Consider the following 21,932-nt stretch of genomic DNA (forward strand, 5'->3'; position numbering starts at 1 on the left):
TAATAATAATAATAATAATAATAATAATAATAAATTTTATTTATATCCCGCCCTCCCCAGCTGAAGCCAGGCTCAGGGCGGCTAACAACAATCAAATAATCAAACAGTAAAATAGTCATATAATCTAAAAAATATTTCATTATAAAAATTAATTAAATCAAATTGGTGGCAACCAATTAAGCAAAATTCTGTGCAGGTTGCCAGAGGAGGGAGTCAGGCTGCGCCCCGACCAAAGGCCTGGCGGAACAACTCTGTCTTGCAGGCCCTGCGGAAAGATGTCAGGTCCCGCAGGGCCCTAGTCTCTTGTGACAGAGCATTCCACCAGATTGGAGCCGCAGCCGAGAAGGCCCTGGCTCTAGTTCAGGCCAGCCTAACCTCTCTGAGGCCTGGGACCTTGAGGATGTTATTATTTGCAGACCGTAGGTTTCTCTGTGGGGCATACCAGGAGAGGCGGTCCCGTAGGTACGGGGGTCCTAGGCCGTATAGGGCTTTAAAGGTTAAAACCAGCACCTTAAACCTGATCCTGTACTCCACCGGGAGCTAGTGCAGCTGGTATAGTACCGGATGAATGTGATCTTGCAGCGAAGACCCCATAAGGAGTCTCGCCGCGGCATTCTGCACCCGCTGGAGTTTCTGGGTCAGTCTCAAGGGCAGCCCCACGTAGAGCGAGTTACAATAATCCAGTCTGGAGGATGGGGACCATTTGGATCCATTCCAATTGGGAATCAGGCCTCATATTGGGACTGAAACTGTCTTGGTTGTGCTGGTCCATGATCTCCGGCGCACTAAGGACAAAGGTGAAAGCTGTTTCCTGCTTCTGCCGGAGCTCTCAGTGGCCTTTGATACCATTGACCACGACATCATTCTGGACCGTCTAGAGGAGCTGGGAGCTGAGGGTTATAAAGTGGTTCCCCTCCTTCCTCCTGGGCCGTGTTCAGAAAGTGGTGGTGGGGGATTAGTGTACAGACCCCTGGGCTCTCACTTGTGGGGTGCCTCAGGGTTCCATCCTCTCCCCCATGCTTTTTAACATCTACATGAAGCTGCTGGGAGAGATCATCAGGGGGTTTGGGCTGGGTGTTCATCAGTATGCGGATGATACCCAGCTCTAACTCTTTTAAATCGGAACCAGTGAAAGCGGTGAAGGTCCTGTGTGAGTGTCTGGAGGCGGTTGGAGGATGGATGGCAGGTGACTGATTGAGGTTGAATCCTGACAAGACAGAAGTGCTGTTCTTGGGTGACGGGGCGGGCTGGTGTTGAGGACTCACTTAGACCACTGCAACACATTCTATGTGGGGCTACCTTTGAAGGTGACCTGGAAAGTACAACTAATCCAGAATGTGGTTGCTAGACTGATGACTGGGAGTAGCTGCCGAGACCACATAACACCGGTCCTGAAAGACCTACATTGGCTCCCAGTACGTTTCTGGCCACAATTCAAAGTGTTGGGGTTCACCTTTAAAGCCCTTAACAGCCTTGGCCCAGTATACCAGAAGGAGTGTCTCCACCCCCATCCTTCTGTCTGCACACTGAGGTATCCAGGATCTTCTGCTGGCTCCCTCACTGCGGGAAGTGAAGTTACAGGGCCTTCTCAGTAGTGGCACCCACCCTGTGGAATATCCTACCAGATTTCAAAGAAATAAACAACTGTCTGACTTTGAGAAGACATCTCAAGGGAGCCCTGTTTAGAGAAGCTTTTAATATCTGATGAATTATTGTATTTTAATATTTTGCTGGAAGTCACCCAGAGTGGTTGGAGAAACCCAGCCAGACGGACGGGGTGTAAATAAATCATTGTTATTGTTATTGTTTTAACAACTTTCCCATGCAATATGGGAATCCACATCCATCTGAAGTTCAGGAGCAGTTGGACAATCCCCAGATTCTGGGGATCTACTTTTGTGGCCATCTGGTCGAAAAAGGGGAACTGGGTTTTATCATGAAGAGTCGGAACAGTGTATCCATAACTTGCCCAGGACGCAAAGGAAGAGGTGAGTGCTTTGCTGTGGTTCCAGGACAAATCTCAGACAGTTGACCAACTACAGTCCCCAACACATGCACACAAAGAACAAGACAAAATGCTGACCGTGTAGAACGGGAGGAGGTCTTCCAGGAATGCCTCCAGACTCTCAATATTTTGTGGGACTGAATCACATCCCAGAATATTAGACTAGGGACTCGGCTACATTACTCAAAAAACTGTGTTTTGAATGCATTATAAACAGGCAACATGGTTTTTAAAAGCAGTGGTGGGGTGGAATGGGGCATCTGACACCAGTGTTGAGTGCACCTGCTTCCAGGTTCCATCCCACCCTCACCTTTGGGAGAGTCCAAAAGGGAAAGAATGAAAAGCCCATGGCAGAGGCACAACTGCATCTTAACACCAAACCAGCCATACCTGTGGGATTTTGTAGATGCTTGTAGACACAGGTGACATATGTCTAGAAATATCAGCTTCGGCATCTTCAAGAACAGCCAACAGGTTATTCCTCTTCCCAGTCATAGTTTGGAATGTCTGCGTGCCCAGTAGAGAGCAGGTCTAGCAGGGCGTCAGAAGTCATCCTTGCATTAGCATAATGGTCATAGATGACATAGCTGAGGGTGACATTGGGTAAGAGCCTGGGGTCCTGATTGATTTCACAAATGGCAGCCAGGAAGGACAGGACATTCCAGAATTTCCCATGATAGCCACTGGAATGAAAAAGTGCCCTCCACTGAATGAAAACAATGTTTCTAATTCTTTCTGTATCTAAACTCTCAGCTGTTTCCAGCACAGAAAATAAAATGAGTCCACCCTGAGATGCTTAAATACCTTCCATTAGTGGCCTGTAGGAAAGAGCAAAGGCCCGTCAGCCTCACTGAAGGTGGACTGACACCATAGTGAAACTGACCACAACTTTCACCATTATGAACATTTTATGAGATTGCGTTTCAGCTGTGTTTGCAGTGAGCTGCATCATTTACGCCCTTGTAGGTTTGGGTTTTTAATTGCCACTTTGCACAATCATAACATTCTCAGTTGCAGCATTCTCATTTTCAGTCAGGACTTCAGCATCGGCTGCTTCTGCACCTTCAACTGATAAGCACCCAAGTTCATGGTCCTGGCCTATGGGGGCAACTGGAACCTATGAAATCAGAGTGTGCCTCCAGACAGTCAATATTTTGCAGGAAGGATTCAAGCAGTTGGTCCCTTACCTTTCCCGCCCCGACCTGGCCACAGTGATCCATGCGACGGCCACCTCCAAGCTAGACTACTGTAATTCGCTCTACGTGGGGCTGTCCTTGAAGCTGTTCCAGAAACTCCAGCGGCTGCAGAATGCTGCAGTGAGGCTCCTCACGGGGTCTCTGACATGGAAGCATATTCACCCAGTGCTTTTCCAGCTGCACTGGCTCCTGGTGGAGTACAGGGTCGGATTTAAGGTGCTGGTTTTGACCTTTAAAGCCCTTCACGGCCTAGGACCCTCGTACCTACGGGACCGCCTCTCCCGGTATGCCGCACGGAGGACCTTAAGGTGCATAAATAGCAACACCGTAGAGGTCCCGGTCCCTAAGGAAGTTAGATTAGGCTCAACCAGAGCCAGGGCTTTTTCAACACTGGCTCCGGCCTGGTGGAAAGCTCTGTCTCATGAGACCAGGGCCCTGCAGGATCTGATTTCTTTCTGCTGGGCCTGTAAGACAGAGTTGTTCCGCCTGGCCTTTGGGTTGGAGTCAATTTGATTCCCTCCCCCTCTTTTCCCCCCTTTCTCCTCCTGTGATGAGGCTGCATTTTAACGTTTTAATGTTGTATTTTAATCTTGTTTTTAAGTTGTATTCATTCAACTTGTTTATATTATTGCTTGTTAGCCGCCCTGAGCCCGGCCTTGGCTGGGGAAGGCGGGGTAGAAATAAATTTATTATTATTATTATTATTATTATTATTATTATTATTATTATTATTATATTTTTAAAAAGGACCACATAATCAAGTAAATCAGGATGAATGCTGAATCAGGTGGAGAGCATTATTGTTTGTTTGGTTGAATTATTCATTGACTGAATCAGAAGCAGGATATCACCTCACGTTCCTCTCAAAAATGGGGTCCATTTTAGTGGACCCAAAGGAGAACTTTGGACAAATCCCTTGAGTTTTCATGAGAAGTAAAGGTAAGGGGAAGAGGGAAGAGTGATGTTGTGTCAGGCGTGGAGAGTTGTCTGCTCTAAATCCTGCTTCCGACTTCCGTAGCATTTTAGGTGCCAATGGGAAGTTCCTCCCTCCCTCTGACTTCTTTGCTCTCTGATATGTTCAGACCTCCGAGTCTGTGGTGAGGGGGGTTCCCAACACTCAAGTGACATCTGAACTAGCTGCCCCCTCCTTTCGGGTTCCCTTGTCATTATCTCGTACCTGGGCAACTCCTCCCTCAGCTGTTCAGCTTCTGTCTCTCTTTGAACACACTGAACACACTGTGGACTGTTGGACTTGTGTTCGACCGAGCGACTCTTCCGGTCGAGTCTGTGATTAACGACCCGAGCCTTTGATGAGGCTCCAAGCACGTTTCCCCATTATGCAGAGTGAACAAGGGTGTGTGTGTGACTTTTCCCCTCCATCTCTCCATCGGAGAGGAAACTGGTCTGCCATAGAATGCATTCCCCTGTCCTCGTCTTTAGACTATTCCCTGACATGTTGTGATCATTTGGGTTGCCCTTTTTTAAATTTTGATGCTGTCAATCATGGTATCCTCCTGAACTAACTTAGTGAGATGGGTGTCAGAGGCACCATATTACAGTGCTTCTGTTCATATCTTCAGTATCGTGTCCAGAAAGTAGCACTCAATGACTGCTCCTCACCCCCACCCCGGTATTTGTGCTATGGAGTTCTGCAAGGTACTATTCTCTCCCCAGCGCTATTTAAGATCTATACGCTATATAAAATCTATATGAAGTCATAGGGTGCGGTCCTGAGGAGTTTGAGAGCAAGGGGCCACCAGTATGCCGATAACACACAGCTCTAGGGACATGGGTGGCAGTGTGATCTACTGAGCTTCTTGAGCTTGCTGGTTGGAAAGTTCGCGGTTTGAATCCATGTGACAGTAGCCAGCTCCCATTGCTCTGTCCCAGCTCCTGCCAACCTAGCAGTTTGTTGTTGTTTTTGAAAAAAAAATTATTTGATTAAAATAAAGAAAGAAACATACAACAAAAAGCAATATAAGATTCAAATGCCGAAATTAGGCTGAATCTCCTGACTTCCCCCCATCCCTTCTATGGGTACTAGTGGTAATATTTACACCTGCAAATCAAAACTGTCCAAATTCTGTCTTTCCAAATTGTCCATACTTTCCATTAATTTACAAATGTGGTTAAAATCCTGCTAATGTTTTAACCTGCTTACAATGGTCTTGCTTTGTGAGCTTCCCAGTTAATTTTGCCATTTCAGCATAGTCCATCAACTTGGTTTGCCATTCTTCTCTGCTCAGGGTTGTTTCTTCCATCTCTGGGCTCGTAGCATCCGTGCAGCTGTTGTTGCATACATAAACGATCTTTTCTGGTCCTTTGGTATCTTGGTACCTGTTATTCCTAATAAGAAGGCTTCTGGTTTTTTAAACAAAAGTTATTTTAAACATTTTTTCTAATTCATTATATATCATCTCCCAGAAAATTTTAAGTTACTTTACACATCCACCACATATGATAAAAAGGTACCTTCTTTTTCTTTACACTTCCAGCAGGTATTTGAACTCATTCTATACATTATTGCTAATTTAACTGGGGTCAAATACCACCAGTACATCATATTCATATAATTTTATGTGGTAGATAGGTAGCTGTGTTGGTCTGCCATAGTCAAAATAAAAAAATTCCTTCCAGTAGCACCTTAAAGACCAACTAAGTTAGTTCTTGGTATGAGCTTTCGTGTGCATGCACACTTCTTCAGATACACTGGGTGAGGTTGATGGACTTCCATTTCATGCAGCTCAATGTGGTGCCTTCCATGGTTCCAGTATCTGAAGAAGTATCTGAAGTGTATCTGAAGAAGTGTACATGCACATGAAAGCTCATACCAAGAACTAACTTAGTTGGTCTTTAAGGTGCTACTGGAAGGAATTTTTTTAATATAATTTTATGTCAGTGAACAGGGTGCCATAAATTTCAAATCTGTTTTCCATAACCTCTCCCAATCTGCTATTTGTATATTGTGTCCCAAGTCCCAAGCTCTGGCTTCCATCACGGTGTCCCATTGTGCCAGAAGCGGTTTAGTCATGTTGGCCACATGATCCGGAAAGTTGCCTGTGCATAAACACCCGATCCCTCGGCCTGATAGCGAGATGAGCGCCACTCCCCATAGTCGCATTTGACGAGACTGAACCATCCAGGGGTCTTTACATTAACACACAGCTCTATTTCTCCATAACAGGAGAGTCTCTGAAGGCTTGTCACCAGTGTCTGGATGCAGCAGTGGACTCAGTAAGGTCCAGTAAACTGTGTTCAAATCCTGGAAAGTCCACTTACCTTTAATGGTCAGGCGGTGTTGCGGCCAACCAAGTCCACGCCCGCAATTTGGTGCCCTGCTGGGGAGGGTCACAGCCTGCTTGCGGACTGACCAATTGTGCCAGGCTTAGGTGCAGGCATTCCGAAGGGGGTGGGCCCTACCAGCCGATAGGCATTGCTTGGCCCCGCTCCCTGGGGGGATAACTTGGGGCCTGCCCAGGCCTCCTTCCCACTTTGTCGTTGGATCTCCCACCCGCCGCCCCCTTTTTCATATGTCTTATTTTCATACTAAGACCTTCCTATGAACACTGTCAGCAGCCATATTTGGGGCCTGGTGTCAGAACTCCGCACGACCAAGCTACTCCTCCCCGGACATTCTCCGTCATCTCCTCTGTCCACCCCTCCTTGGTTAAGGGTATTCTGTTAAAGCAGTGTTTCCCAACCTTTTTTGGGCAAAGGCACACTTGTTTCATGAAAAAAATCTCGAGGCACACCACCATTACAGCCCCGTGACGTCAGCGCGCAGCGTCACGCCGGGAGGGACATGAATTGCTAGCAAATTACATAATCACCTCCTTGAGGGCTGGCTCATCTTCTCCGAGGGCAGAACCCCATTAATTAACAGCACAGACTCACACCATAGCCAAGACGAGGGGGGAAAACCTCAGTCATGCACAGTCATGCACATGTGGGGGCTAAATGAGGACGAAGACCGGGCAAAGAGCAGGGTTCAAATCACCCCACCTGGCCAGGACAATCCCTGGGTGCTCCCTTGGGCCACTCGCCTGACCCACCTCGCAGGGCTGTTGTTGCGAGGATAACACGGGGAGAACCACGCGCGCCCCCGGGAACTCCTTGGAGGAGAAAGCGGGCGATGAATGCAATGCATGAAATATATGAGAGGCGACCAGGTTTTGCAGGTGAGGGGCCCCCGCCAGCCTCCGCTTCCAACACCCGGCGCAATGACGCCAAAGTTTCCCCCCGGGCTCGGCTCGGGGAGCAGCGCTGCTCCCCCCCGGCTCCCCTTCGCCCTCCCGGCTCTCTCTGCCGCCCACTGGAGACCCCCCTCACCTGAAAAGTCCGGAGCGCCGGTGGAAGTTGCATGCATACATGCAGGGTGCCGCGTTGCCATTGCATTGCACTGCACTCCATGCAACGCCTGCACGCATGCATTGCCTTGCACGCCCGCCAAGGGGTCTCCCCGCGATCCGATGCGTCCCCTCCGGCGCGGATGCAGCATTGCAAAAATAAAAAAACCCCGACGCAGCCTTACCTGGGGGGCAGCCTCCGCCTCTGCCGCTCCACCTCCGCGGGGATCCCCGGGCTCCATCCTGCCGCCCGATCTCCGCGGGGGCGCAGGCAGGCTGCGTGGGGTCTGCGCGGAAGAGCCCCTGCCCGCCCGGCCGCCGCCGCTGCGCTCATTCCATGGCCGGGAGAAGAGCGCTTCAAACAAAACGCCCGGCCCGCCAGGCCACGCTGGGAAACGTAGTTTGCACACCCCGCGCGGGCGCGGAGCCCAAGGGCGAGGGGACTACGGATCCCGGCAGCCCCCGCGCCGGGGACGGAGGGGGAGAGGCAGGGTGCAGGGATGGAGGGACGGGTGGGCGAGCGAGTGAGTGAGTGGCAGCCGCCAAGCCTTGGCCGAGAGCCAGGAAGGGCCTCCCCGGAGGAGGAGGAGGGAGGCGCAGAGAGGGAGGGAGGGAGGGAACCCCAGGGGTCATCTAGTGATGGCGCCCCAATCGAAAATTTGACTTTTTTTTAAAAAAAATAAAAATCTTTCGGATTTTTTAATTTTTCCCGCGGCACACCAGGCAACATCTCGCGGCACACTAGTGTGCCGCGGAACAGTGGTTGGGAAACACTGTAATAAAGAAACAGACAAACCAACACTTGGACTTCCCAAAAAGTGTTCAACAAGGTGCCTCCTGGGTAAGCTTAGTAGTCATGGAAATAGCCCTATCCTGTGTTAGCATCACGGGAGGTGGGGGGGCGGGCGGGGGATTCTGCCAGAGCTCACGTAGAATAGTTCAGGTAACTTCTAACTCTTAATCTTGGTATTTTTCACCAAACTTTGGCATTTGCACCTCACAGTTTGGAGGCAGATCTTGAGGTTTTCGCAAACATGTTTTTCTTCAGCCCTGCAGTTGCAGGTGGAGCTGCATAAAGTGTTTAGGAACTTGCAGAGGTGGTCCTACTTCTCCATATAATTATCAAAATGATAGTGTGTGTGGCTTTTTTGCTTCCAAAGATCACATTTGAGTCCACTAAGCGTGATGTTATGGATCTGAGGCAGAAAGGTCTGGCAGATATATGCCTCCTGAGCCACCTAAAACTTGGGTGGGCTGAGATTTAGGACAGATGATAACTGCACCAGAATGAGGTTGGCTTGACTTCTCTCCACTTCAGATGTGACCCGTCTGCAGGGCTCCGTTAGTAAGAAGAAAGTTACTGCATCTTGCAAGGACCAAAACAAAAGACTTCTAATTCTTTGTAAGGGAGGTGGTTGTTCCTGGGAGGAAAAAGATGGTCCTCGTTCTACTGCTTCTACTGCCTTATGGGGACTGTGGGAAACTGAAGACAAAATGCCTCTTGTCTTTGGAAAGGGATGAGATAGATTCACCTAATTATTTCAGGCCAGGAGACCACCTCATCAGTGGGGTCATCTCTGCCACAAACACTGTGTTTCATCCTCATATCTTTAGCCAATGTCCTTCCACCAGCTTTTATTGGTAAGACCTTTTGTGGGGATGGAGTTCCTGGTGTTCCACTTGCTACCATTTCCATGAGATCCAACTCATCTCCAGTTACTTTCTGGGGCCTTTCTCATTGTCTGGTACCTGCCTTTAAGAACATAAGAAGATCCCAATGGCAGATAAATTTGGGGGTGATGAGGCTCTCAGCGGCTACCAGTCACAATGGCTATGTTCTCCATTCACTGTCACAGGCACTATGCCTCTGGGTACCAGTAACTGAGAATCTCAAGTAGGGGAAGAGCTCTTGTGCTTCTCAGTTTTGCATGTGCATCTGGTTGGCCGCCTTGAGGATGCTGGAACAACAGATAAGCCTTTGGGCTGATTTTGCAGGATTTTCCTGGAAAATGATGGTAGGAGAAGGGTGTCTTTCTGCCTTAGGTTTAATATACAAGGGGGAAATATCTACTTTCTCAAAGCGGAATTATGATAGTGCTTTCTGGACCTTTGAATCACTGTCTAATAATAATAATAATAATAATAATAATAATAATAATAATAATAATAATAATAATAATAAATTTATACCCCACCCATCTGGCTGGCTTTTCCCAGCCACTCTGGGCAGCTTCCAACAAAATATTAAAATACAGTGGTCTGTTAATCATTAAAAGCTTCCCTAAACAGGGCTGCCTGTTTCTAAAAGTCTGGAAGTTGTTCTTCTCTTTTACATCTTGTGGGAGGGTGTTCCAAAGGGCGGGTGCCACTACCGAGAAGGCCCTCTGCCTTGTTCCCTGTAACTTGGCATCTTGAAGTGAGGGAACTGCCAGAAGGCCCTCGGCGGTGGACCTCAGTGTCCGGGCAGAACGATGGGGGTGGAGACGCTCTTTCAGGTATACTGGACCAAGGCCATTTAGGGCTTTAAACGTCAGCACCAACACTATGAATTGTGCTTGGAAACGTACTGGGAGCCAATGTAGATCTTTCAAGACTGGTGTTATTTGGTCTCGGCGGCTGCTCCCAATCACCAGTCTGGCTGCCTCATTCTGGATTACTTGTAGATTCCGGGTCACCTTTAAAGGTAGCCCCACATAGAGCGCATTGCAGTAATCCAAGCGAGAGATAACTAAAGCATGCACCACTCTGGCGAGACAGTCTGCGGGCAGGTAGGGTCTCAGCCTGCGTACCAGAGGGAGCTGGTAAGCAGCTGCCCTGGACACAGAATTGACCTGCGCCTCCATGGACAGCTGTGAGTCCAAAATGACTCCCAGGCTGCACATCTGGTCCTTCAGGGACACAGGTACCCCATTCAGGACCAGGGAGTCCTCCACACCTGCCTGCCTCCTGTCCCCCCAAAACAGTACTTCTGTCTTGTCAGGATTCAGCCTCAATCTGTTAGCCGCCATCCAACCTCCATCCGCCTCCAGACACTCACACAGGACCTTCACTGCCTTCACTGGTTCTGATTTGAAAGAGAGGTAGAGCTGAATATTAGCAGTAGAACAGAAATATTACTTGGACAGTGCTGGCATGTATATAATTTCTCCCCACAGGAAAGGACCCACAAAGTACTGGCAGCTCCTTTCCTTCTTGTATGCTATTCAAGCGATCAACCAGAATCAAAAGCTGTTACCCAACATCACCCTGGGCTACAGCATCCATGAAAACTTTTTTGATGGAAGGGTGACCTATGATGCTTTGCTAGACATGCTGTCCGTTGGGCAGCTGAACTTTCCAAACTACAGCTGTGGTAAACAGACTAACTTACTGGCTGTTCTCGAAGGGTCCGACTCTCAAAACTCCATCCAGATTTCAAACATGTTGGGCATCTATAAAATCCCACAGGTAGGAATGGAGAGAGGTATAATAGCATTATGATATTGGCTGTTTTATTTTCAACTACCCTCCTGTTGATCCCTAGCATCAAATTTGCCTTCTTTACGGCTGCCACAACCTTCAAGGAAATCACTGTTCCCACCAAAGGGTCCTTGCAATAGACCTTCCTCCTTCCTAAGACCTTCCCAATCTCATGTTGGGCTTAGAAATATTTAGGCTTTGAACTGAAATCAAACAAGATCCAAATCTTCCGTTCTCTTCCCAGGTCACTTATGCTTTTGTCTCTCATGTTCTGAATGATAAGAGGCATTTCCCTTTTTTCTACCGGATGGTCCCCAAAGAAGAAGCCCTGTACCGAGGGATTGTCAAGCTGCTCCAGCACTTCCGATGGACGTTGATTGGCCTCCTTGCACCAGACACCGACAATGGAGAGAGGTTCCTGAAGAGCTTGACACCCGTGCTCATCAAGAGCGGTGTCTGTGTTGTCATCTCACTAAGCATCCAAGGACTGAATACAAATGTAGTAGACATGCCTCGTCTTCCATTCCACAAGTGGAGGCAAGTGCATGTATTTGTTTACTACGGGGAAATTGCTTATTTCTTAGATGGACTACTCATTATACAACAGTTTTTTGACATAGGGATGAAATCCATTGATGGGAAAATCTTCATCACAACAGTTTTGTGGGATGTCGCCCTGGAGCTGATGTATAATGACATATCTTTCCAACACATCCATGGTATATTTTCCTTCTTCACTGAGACAAGTAAAGGGGCAAAATATGGTGATTTTCTACCCTTTTTCTTTGGTATTAAGAAGTTTTGGGAGGATGCTTTTAATTGTTTTTATTTAAAGCATGCATTCTCAGTGAAAGGCCGGACAAGATGCAGAGAGAGAGGGAAACTGGAGAGGCTTCCCCAAGATGATCTGGAAAGAATCCTCTCTCTAGACAGCTACAGGATCTACAACACTCTGCAAGCCGTGGCTCGTGCCTTAAATGCTGCATATTCATCTAGATCTAAGCAGAGGGGAACTGAGAGAATGGGACTTCAAAGGCTACAGCCATGGCAGGTATTTTCTTTCCCTTCACAGACATCTCAACTGAGCATGACAACCAGCAACCAGTTAGTTAATCTTAATCTCAGCAAGAGCCCAGAGCCCTTTAGAAAAAAACTACAATGGAAAAAACCCAAAGTTTGCAAAACACATTACCCATTTTCCATGTTAAACCTTCCTTAATACTTCTCTATACTTAAGAGATGTAAAGACAATATTAAGTTAAGAAAGGCATAAGAAGTGATTCAGACGGAGGATTATCAGAGGTGCTGATGGAAGTCCAAGAAGAATGTATTTGTGATAAACTGTGTGGTAGGTTTTATAATTTTGTATGCTAAAAATCAATAAAAATATTTATATATAAAAAATAAACTTTCCTTAATACATATACATTTTTCATTTCTGTTTGCTATTCTTATTCTTGCCTCCTTGCACAGCTCCCCGAGCAACTGCTCCCATCATGTGCCCAATTCTCCTTTCCCCGCAAGTTGGAATTATTTTGGGCAGGGGAGAAGACATTGATCAGGCTGTCTCTAATCTCTATTCCTTTCACACCCGCTTGACTCTGTTCTGGCTCTCTGCTCCCTCCACCAAGCTCCTGCCTTTCCCTGCTGAAGCCCATATTGGAGATTTCATTCAGGTTGCCTTGAAAGGAAAAACGAACGCAATACACTCTTTCTGAAACAATCCAAGGGGGCAGGATCCTTCAAAAACATGCTTACTAGGAGAAAATCACACAGAAATGCTGAAGAATTCTGATGAGTTTCTATTAGTATTATTTAAAAAATGCTTCAGAAATGTGAAGAACGGAATTTAAGATTGGGGTGTGTGTGAGAGAGAAAACAGTATGAACCAAAAGTGACAAGATCCCTCCATTACTATTTGAGTTTGCAACCAGCTCTAAGCAAAGGGGAAGTGGATTGTCAGTATGCTTCCATATTATTAATATTATTATATAATTTTTATTAAATTTTCAATCGAACAATTCCAAATAAACATTTTAGAAACTCTAAAATATCTGATGACTTCCCTTCTTCTCTTTCCATGGTTCATTTTACATCTTATACACCCCTGTATATTTTGCTATAACCATTCAAACATTATTTACATCCATCAAACATTATTTACGTGGTTGAATTTATCTTAATGCTGCCACCGTTTTCAGCTGTATACTGTTATTTTCCATATATTCAATAAATGCTTTCCAAACTTCTTTCAATGTATCTTCTTCTTGCTCTCTTAGCTGGGACCTCGCTGACTGCCATTTCTGGGCCAGCAAAACAGGGGCCTATGCTTCCCTTTATTCGAAATGCTCTCATCTTTGCTTCTGTTCCAGCTCCACCCTTTCCTAGGAAACACCCAGTTCTACAATTCTTCCATGGACAGAGTGTATTTGGATGAGAACGGGGAGCTGGCAGCCGACTTGGACATTGTGAACTGGGTGGTGTTCCCCAATAAATCCGTCCTCAGAGTGAAGTTTGGGAGTATCGACAGACAGGGATCCCCAGACCTGAAGTGCTCCATCGACCAGGAGGCCATTGTGTGGCCCAAGTGGCTCAATCAGGTGACGGGGAGTGGGAATGATGCCTGTCATTTTGCTGTCTTTTCTATGAGCTCTAATAAGTGCTCCCTGTTCAGTGTGCTGCTGCCCTCACTTGCCTGTCAACTCCAGCACTGGGCTGTTGTTCCAGATAGTTCCTACAGCTCCTCTGCTCAGCTGGGTGCCAAAGGAGGCTTCCTGTTAAACTGTGTGTCTGGGGAAAGGGGGGTTCCTTGCTTTTCGGTTGTTACATGAATTTTATTAGTAGTGAATAGCTCATGGCCCATATACAGAACTTTATTTAATGGAGGTCCTATGTTTTTTCCTGAATTTAATCATGAATAATTCATGTAATGGACAGTGATGGGAAATGCTTAGTTTCAAGCTATAGTCTAGATGCTACAGCAGATACTATCCCTCAAAGAACAATTCTCATTGACGTTCTTCGTTTTTGTGCCTAGACCCTTCCTACTTCCAGGTGTGTGGAAAGCTGTCGCCCTGGATCCGTCAAGGTGATTCAGGAAGGGAAGCCTCTTTGCTGTTATGAATGTCTTCCCTGTGCAGAAGGGACCGTCTCCACTCAGGAAGGTGGGTGACTCCAAGGGAAAGGCTGGCCTTGGGGAAGAGAGAAGGGTTCAGTCAGGAATCTCTCAAAACCATTTCTGGGCAGGACAAGGCTGGTATGCTTCATGTATGGGAGAGAACTGGGTGGTTCAAATCATCATCATCATCAATCTCTTTTTATGATTAGTTTACGATATTGTTCTAAAATGTATCATCATCATCAACAACATCATATATATACAAATATGATCAAATGTGAAGGAGGGAGGTCTAAACCACTACGCGACGGGCTGAGGTCCCGTTTCTCTCTGAGCTCTGGCATCCGTCATGGTTTCCTTTTGCACCAGAAGTGGTTTAGTCATGCTGGGCACATGACCTAGAAAGCTGTGGACAAACACCAGCTCCCTTGGCCTGAAGCAAGATGAATGCTGCACCCCATAGTTGTCTTTGACTAGACTTAACTTTCCCGGGGTCCTTAAGGAGGGAGATTGTTATGGACCTAGAGTAGATATTAGACTTCTGCACAGACCCCTGATCCTCCTTTTGGCCCTGGTATAGGGGCCTACAAGAAGCCCAACCTGCCAGAGGCCAAGCTGGGGATCTCTAGCCCTGGAATCTCCCAAATTTCTTTGGGGTAGAGATAATGTTTAGAAAAACCTAATTAAATACCTGTAGTGATCTGTGGCTGTCCCAGACTGACTTGGTCAACAACTGAATCTCTCCCAAGAGGCTGGATATTGCTCAGGGCTTGGCCGAATCCAGTCTATTAGATATTACTTTCTCTCTCTCTCTCTCTCTTTTGCAGATGCAGACCACTGCAAAAAATGCCCAGAAAATCAGCATCCAAACATGAACAGAGATCAATGTGTGTTCAAGCATATCACCTTCCTAGCCTATGAAGAATCTCTGGGGGTTGTCCTACTTTCCCTTGCCCTACTGTGGTCCTTAGCCACAAGCTTTGTTTTAGGAATCTTTATTAAATACAACGAAACTCCCATAGTCAAAGCCAACAACCGGGACCTCTCCTACATCCTCCTGGTCTCCCTCCTGCTTTCCTTTTTGTCCTCCTTCCTGTTCATTGGGAGGCCAAGGAAAGGGACTTGCCTTCTCCAACAAACAGCCTTCAGCATCATCTTCTCTGTTGCTGTTTCTTCTGTGTTGGCAAAAACCATCACTGTGGTTCTGGCCTTCCTGGCCACCAAGCCAGGGAACAAGGTGAGGAGATGGCTGGGGAAGAGTCTGGCCAACTCCATTGTCATTTCCTGTTCCTGTGTCCAAGTTGTCATCTGCATGATCTGGCTGGGGATCTCGCCACCATTCCCAGACTCTGACATGCACTCCCAGCCTGGGGAGATCATCCTGCAATGCAACGAAGGGTCTGTGGCCATGTTCTATGGTGCCCTTGGCTACATGGGCTTCCTGGCTGCCATCTGCTTCACGGTGGCTTTCCTAGCCAGGAAGTTGCCTGGGGCCTTCAATGAAGCCAAGCTGATCACCTTCAGCATGCTGGTCTTCTGCAGTGTTTGGGTGTCCTTTGTTCCCACCTACCTGAGCACCAAAGGGAAATTCATGGTAGCCGTTCAGGTTTTCTCCATCTTGGCCTCCAGTGCTGGGCTCCTGGGCTGCATTTTCATTCCCAAATGCTACATTATGTTGCTGAGACCTGATCTGAACACAAAGGAGCACCTGACAGCAAAAACTAAAGATAGCCTCTGATTCTTAAAATACTATTTTTCAAGAAGGTAGAGAAGTGATGTTCTTGAAAAATAATGTTTCAATTTAAAAAATCGTTACCCTCATTTGATCATGTAGAACCAACCAACTTAATGGAAGTAGTTATGAAATTTGGATTTGGCTGAAAATTTGTTAATACTTTGGAAGATATAGATCACATAGATCACAGGGAATTCACATTACCAAAATTTTGTAATTATTCTTGGAACGGAACAAGGATGTCCACTGTCACCCCTCTCTTTTTTCCAAGTGAATCTCCAGCCCCCGGCTCTCTCACTTCCTCATTCATCATCACCTCCTCTACGGGTGCTGCTAAGTACCCTCTGTCTTTGAGCTCTTTGCTCTCCTACTTTTAAGGCTTGCTGGGTTCTGGGACATGGTGGGTCTAGAATGGTTTCTAATGACGTGTCAGCCAGATGTTGCTCTGGCTGTCCCATGATTTCCCAACTTTCCCCCTCATCTGCCTCTGAACTGTGACTTCCCTTTATACTTTCTTCCTCTTCCTCTTCCTCCTCCCTGGGAGGGTGAGGATGGAGAGGTGGTCTCCCCCATTCCTCCCTGGCCCTTGGTCATCTTGGTCACCCTCCACCCCATACCTGTCAACTCATCAATATTTGCCTTAATTTATGGTGCCCAGAACTGGACACAGTATTCCAGGTGTGGCCTGACAAAGGCAGAATAGAGTGGGACTATTACTTCCCTTGATCTGGACACTATACTTCTGTTGAAGCAGACTAAGATTTCAACATTATTTTTATTAGAATTAAAATTTGTTATCTTTTTCCCCTAATTGTATAATTAAGAAAGCACACCATTCAATGCTGTATTTTAAAATGTGAGCCATGCAGGGACCTTACAGTGAGGGAGGGTCATCAATATTATTATTTAATATATTAAAAAGTTGCTGCATCCCACTGTTGAATCATGTTAAGCTTCTGGTGTAATAAGCCAGTTGTCCTATATTTAGGCCTCTGCTTATTCTCTTCAGCCTCAGCAAAGGTGTTGTTAACATTTTGCGCCTTCAGACCATATACACAGGGACCTAGGTCCACATTTGGCCAGAATCCTACCCGCTCAACTGTCATCTCTAACCCCCACCCCCAAATATTTCTTTTTCTCCCATGCCCCCATTTCATTTCACTTCCTGAGAAAAATCCTCAAATGTTTCCACTGAATGTAGTAAGAAGGGAGCCTATTATGGAGGGGGGAGCTCCTGGCGGACATTCCCACAGTGGTGGGAATGTTTTGGGGTTTTTTTTTTATTAAAAAATTGATGATTTACAGAAGTGTGCAATGTCTCTCTCTCGTATTTTCCCCCCATGTAACATTTTTACAATTCATTTTCATTTTTTGAGGCATTAGGAAGAAAAGGGGGAAAGAGGTGAGGGGGAGATGGGGGGGTTGGGCGGCGATGTTTCTATTTTACTTACTATATGTAGGGTTTGGTGTTAGCGTTGCTTCTGCAGGTTCTTTGCTGTTCACTTGTGTCCCTTTGGTGGTGAGAGAGGTTGGGGTTGGCCTAGGGTGTGGTTGTTCATTTGTGGCTGGCTGTGGTGGTCTTTGTTTTTGTGTGTGAGTGGGGTGGGTGGGTGTTTTGGATCAGGTTAGCCATATTGATTTGTATGCTGTTGGTGGATTTCTGTCATTGTCTTGTTGGGCTGTGTGTGTGATAAAGGGGAGCCATACAGGAGTGAAGGTGTCTAGGAGTCTTGGTTGACCACAAACTTGACATGAGCCAACAGTGTGACGCGGCAGCTAAAAAAGCCAATGCAATTCTGGGCTGCATCAATAGGAGTATAGCATCTAGATCAAGGGAAGTAATAGTGCCACTGTATTCTGCTCTGGTCAGACCACACCTGGAGTACTGTGTCCAGTTCTGGGCACCACAATTCAAGAGGGACACTGACAAACTGGAACGTGTCCAGAGGAGGGCAACCAAAATGGTCAAAGGCCTGGAAACGATGCCTTATGAGGAACGGCTAAGGGAGCTGGGCATGTTTAGCCTGCAGAAGAGGAGGTTAAGGGGTGATATGATAGCCATGTTCAAATATATAAAAGGATGTCACATAGAGGAGGGAGAAAGGTTGTTTTCTGCTGCTCCAGAGAAGCGGACACGGAGCAATGGATCCAAACTACAAGAAAGAAGATTCCACCTAAACATTAGGAAGAACTTCCTGACAGTAAGAGCTGTTCGGCAGTGGAATTTGCTGCCAAGGAGTGTGGTGGAGTCTCCTTCTTTAGAGGTCTTTAAGCAGAGGCTTGACAACCATATGTCAGGAGTGCTCTGATGGTGTTTCCTGCTTGGCAGGGGGTTGGACTCGATGGCCCTTGTGGTCTCTTCCAACTCTATGATTCTATGATTCTATGATTCTATGTGTCTTCTTCTATTTGTCCCCATGTCAGTTTCAGTTTATTAGTTAATTTTTCTAGTAGGCTGTTTCCCATACTATTTGGTACCATTGGTCCATGCTTACTCCTGACAGGTCTCTCCAGCAGTGGGAATGTTGTGGGAAAGCGAATGACAATGAAACAGAGGAGGAGGAGGAAAGGAGAGGGTGAAGGCTTGTAGGTTGGGGAGGCGGGGTAGATAAAAGAGTGAAGGACAAGGCAGTTCTGGGCTGCCTGGGCAACTGTTGCTTAGGTGGACCAGAAAGCAAAGAAAATGGCCTTTGCTGCAGTTAGGCCAAAATAGGGAAGGGAGGGCTAGCCAGGAAGAAGAGTGGGAGCTGCCCTTGTTGCTGCATATAACCAAGAAAAATAGAGCATGCACTAGGGTTATAACTTTTTGACTTCAAAAACAAACAAACAAACAAACAAACAAACAAACAAACAAACAAACAAACAAACTGAAAAGGGGACTAATTCTTCTCAGTTGTGAAAAAAGGTCACCCCGAAATGTAAAGTTGGAATCACTGTATCTGTAACATTGCTACTCATAAGTATTAGCACTTTTTAAAACTTTATGGAACTGTTTGGAACTTTTACAGCTGCCTGGAACTTCCAAAACTGTATTGGAGAATCACGGGAGGCGGAGCCATCCGTACTGCAGACACCAAGAAGCAATCAGGGTGCGTTGCGCAATCAAAGTGATGCGGGAACTTTATGGTCCTTGTGTTCAGGACCCTTGTGTTTCTGGGACCCATAGATGGCTGTGGGGACATGCAACAGACCACGCTTATAGAGAGCATGAAATCCACAAAAATGGTTACCTCCACTGGGCCCTTAAGTTTAGAAAAGGGGGGAGTTTCATGGAGCCTGTGGAAGATCGGGGGAAATCTAAACCCATTCCTCCTGATCAGAACTGATGAGTTGATGACCACTGTAAGCAGATGAAAACATTAGCAGGATTGCAATAATACTTGTATTGTAGCAATTGCTAGGGAGAAGACGGAGTGATGTAAAATATGGACTATTGAACAGTATGCAGTTGAAAACCCATGGAGGGGAAGGTGAGAAGTCCAAAGATTTGGAGAGATCTTTATATATAGATATGTATGGTTGTATTGTTATAATCTTATACTTGCAAAATCAAATAAAAATGATTAAAAGAAAAGAATTGATGAGTTGGTTGTGTTGAGTCCTCACAGCCCATCCCAAGCAAAACGTTCAGGTTCATTGGGCCCTTAAACCAAAATGGGGGCTGAAGGGGCCACATAGGGCAGGGGGACTTGAAACCCATTCCTTGTCATCAAGAACAAGAGGAAATTCACATAGGGGGTCCAAGCAACCCACCCTGAAAACAATATTTAGGTTCATCCCTCTCTTAAACCAAAATAGGCTTTCAGGGGCCACCTGGAAGGTTGGGGCGCTCTAACACATCCCTTGGGATTGCAGGGCCATGAGATGGTTGTGTACAACCTGCCACCCTCAAAAATATGTTTGTGGTGACATTTAAAACTAGCCCGTTTGGGGTGTCCTAAAAGCACGAGGGAAAGAAGGATGAGCACAGCCACTTTTCATTTGTGATGTAGGCTTTTTGCTCTATCCCTCTCACCGTCTGCAGCTGTTTAGGGAATTGACAAGACAGGGGATATTTTATGCACCAGACTTTTCAGACTCAGTGTGAGAAATTATGAATCTCTGGAGAAATCCCTGGAGAAATCCCTGGGAAAAATAAGAATATTTATGAGGCGGGGAGGCATCGCCCTGGCAACCTTCTGGAGTCTCTCTGTGGCTTGAGGAGCAGATGCAGAGCTGGAGAAAACATGTTTGCAAGAACAGAGAGAAGCAGCTGCCCTGTTTTGACATGGGCCAGCAAAGGGTGGAAAGGTCAGCTTGGACTTTAAATAGCAATGCACCTTCGTTGGGGTCAGGGCCAATATATTCTTTTAGGAAGTATGCAAATATATACATGCTCTACATAGAGTACCTACATCTGAGCCCTGTGAACTCATGAAACCCATTCCCTTTACAAGGAGATTCTTATTCTTAATATTTTTTATTTATTGAGTTTATATACTGTTGTATACATAGAGGTTTCAGGGGAGTTCACAGAAAAGATCACAACATATATAACCAGAATAAAAACAACAACCGAATAACACCCACCCTCTGAAAAGAGTCACATTTTTAAAGGATATAGGATGTCAATCAGCTCAACCAAAGGCCTTGTTAAAGAGGAAGGTTTTTGCCCGGTGCCTAAAGGTGTATAATGAAGGCGCCAGGCAAACTTCCCTGGGAAGAGCATTCCACAGACAGGGAGCCACTGCAGAGAAGGCCCCGTTCTCGTGTTGCTGCCCTACGGACCTCTCAAGGAGGAGGCACACGAAGGAGAGCCTCAGAAGATGATCTCAGGGTCCGGGTAGGTTTATATGGGAAGAGGCGGTCCTTGAGGTATTGCAGTCCTGAGATCACACTGACATGCTTGGATCTCCACATCCCCAAGGCCATCTTCCCCCTTACCAGACACATTCTCCACTAACAACCTTCCGCACCATCTGAATTATCACAGAAACTTTGCCTACTTGCACATTCTGAGGTTTACAAAGAACTCCAAGGATTTTCAGTCATCCCCACCAAACAGAACTTTATTTCTCCAATACAACACAACTTAAGTACAGGCAACTTGTCATTTGCACAGGGATTGCATTCTGGGTCATCGCACAGTAGCAGTCATATAAAAGCCCTCCCCCTTGTCTTCTGGGTCCGAAAATGACGTGTGGGTTGCACACGCACGTCAATCCATCGCTTGCACGATGGTTTCCACCTCCATAAGAAAAATTCCTTGCTAAAATAATGAATTTCATAGCGTAAGTTATGACCTGCTTATCTCCCGTACAGCCGTAACATATAATGCATCTCTGACAGCGACAGCTTGGAAGGAAAAGGAGGGGGGGGATCAATGATGAAGTATTTAAATTACATCTTTAAATATTCCCTGATTGCGAGAAGTGAGGTTACAGGGAACCAGACAGAGGGCCTTCTCGGTAGTGGTGCCTGCCCTGTGGAATGCCCTCCCTTCTGATGTGAAGGAAATAAGTAGCTATCTTATCTTTAAAAGACATCTGAAGGCAGCCCTGTTTAGGGAAGCTTTTAATATTTAACGCTGTCTTGTTCTTAACACTCGATTGGAAGCCGCCCAGAGTGGCTGGGGAAACTCAGTCAGATGGGCGGGGTATAAATGATAAATTATTATTATTATTATTATTATTATTATTATTATTATTATTATTATTAACAACAATGTATAAATAAGGCATCTTTTCTATCTACACTGATGTCCCTATGATGAGCTTTCTACCTGAACAATCTTCCACATTTTCTACGCTAACATCCTTCTGAAGATTTCTTCTTCTCTAGTAGGATTTCTGTTTATCACTGAAACTTTTTTCCATCCTTTGTGGGCTTAGTTCATTCAGGGAATCATAGAGTCGGAAGGGTCTGGATGGTAATCTAGTCCAAACCCCTGCAATGGGAGAATCTTAACTAAAGCATTCATGACAGGTGGCTGTCCAACACGCCAAGGAAGGAGAGTCCACAGTCTTCTGAGGTGAGGGAGTCGGTTCCACTGTCAAACAGCTCTTACTGCTGGAAAGTTCTTCCTGACATTTAC

At 46.3% G+C, this 21,932-nt stretch overlaps 1 protein-coding gene across 1 annotated transcript; it reads left to right on the forward strand.

Moving 5' to 3' along the window:
- Positions 1–10,885: 10,885 nt before the first annotated feature.
- Positions 10,886–16,319, forward strand: LOC309527438 (vomeronasal type-2 receptor 26-like). The gene is made up of 4 exons (XM_082214302.1): positions 10,886–12,057; positions 13,379–13,606; positions 14,044–14,170; positions 14,952–16,319. The coding sequence occupies exons 1-4, from the start codon at positions 11,314–11,316 to the stop codon at positions 15,860–15,862; spliced, it is 2,010 nt and encodes a 669-aa protein (XP_082070428.1). The 5' UTR covers positions 10,886–11,313; the 3' UTR covers positions 15,863–16,319.
- The last annotated feature ends 5,613 nt before the right edge of the window (positions 16,320–21,932 follow it).

The sequence above is a fragment of the Podarcis vaucheri genome, assembly GCF_965113315.1.
Source record: "Podarcis vaucheri genome assembly, chromosome: 2".
Lineage (NCBI taxonomy): Eukaryota > Metazoa > Chordata > Lepidosauria > Squamata > Lacertidae > Podarcis > Podarcis vaucheri.

Excerpts from the sequence above, each read along its gene's own strand:
- LOC309527438 (XM_082214302.1), top strand. The coding sequence starts at position 11,314 with ATGGTCCCCAAAGAAGAAGCCCTGTACCGAGGGATTGTCAAGCTGCTC. Across the intron at positions 13,607-14,043 it reads GGCCCAAGTGGCTCAATCAG|ACCCTTCCTACTTCCAGGTG; the intron begins GTGACGGGGAGT and ends TTTTGTGCCTAG. Across the intron at positions 14,171-14,951 it reads GACCGTCTCCACTCAGGAAG|ATGCAGACCACTGCAAAAAA; the intron begins GTGGGTGACTCC and ends TCTCTTTTGCAG.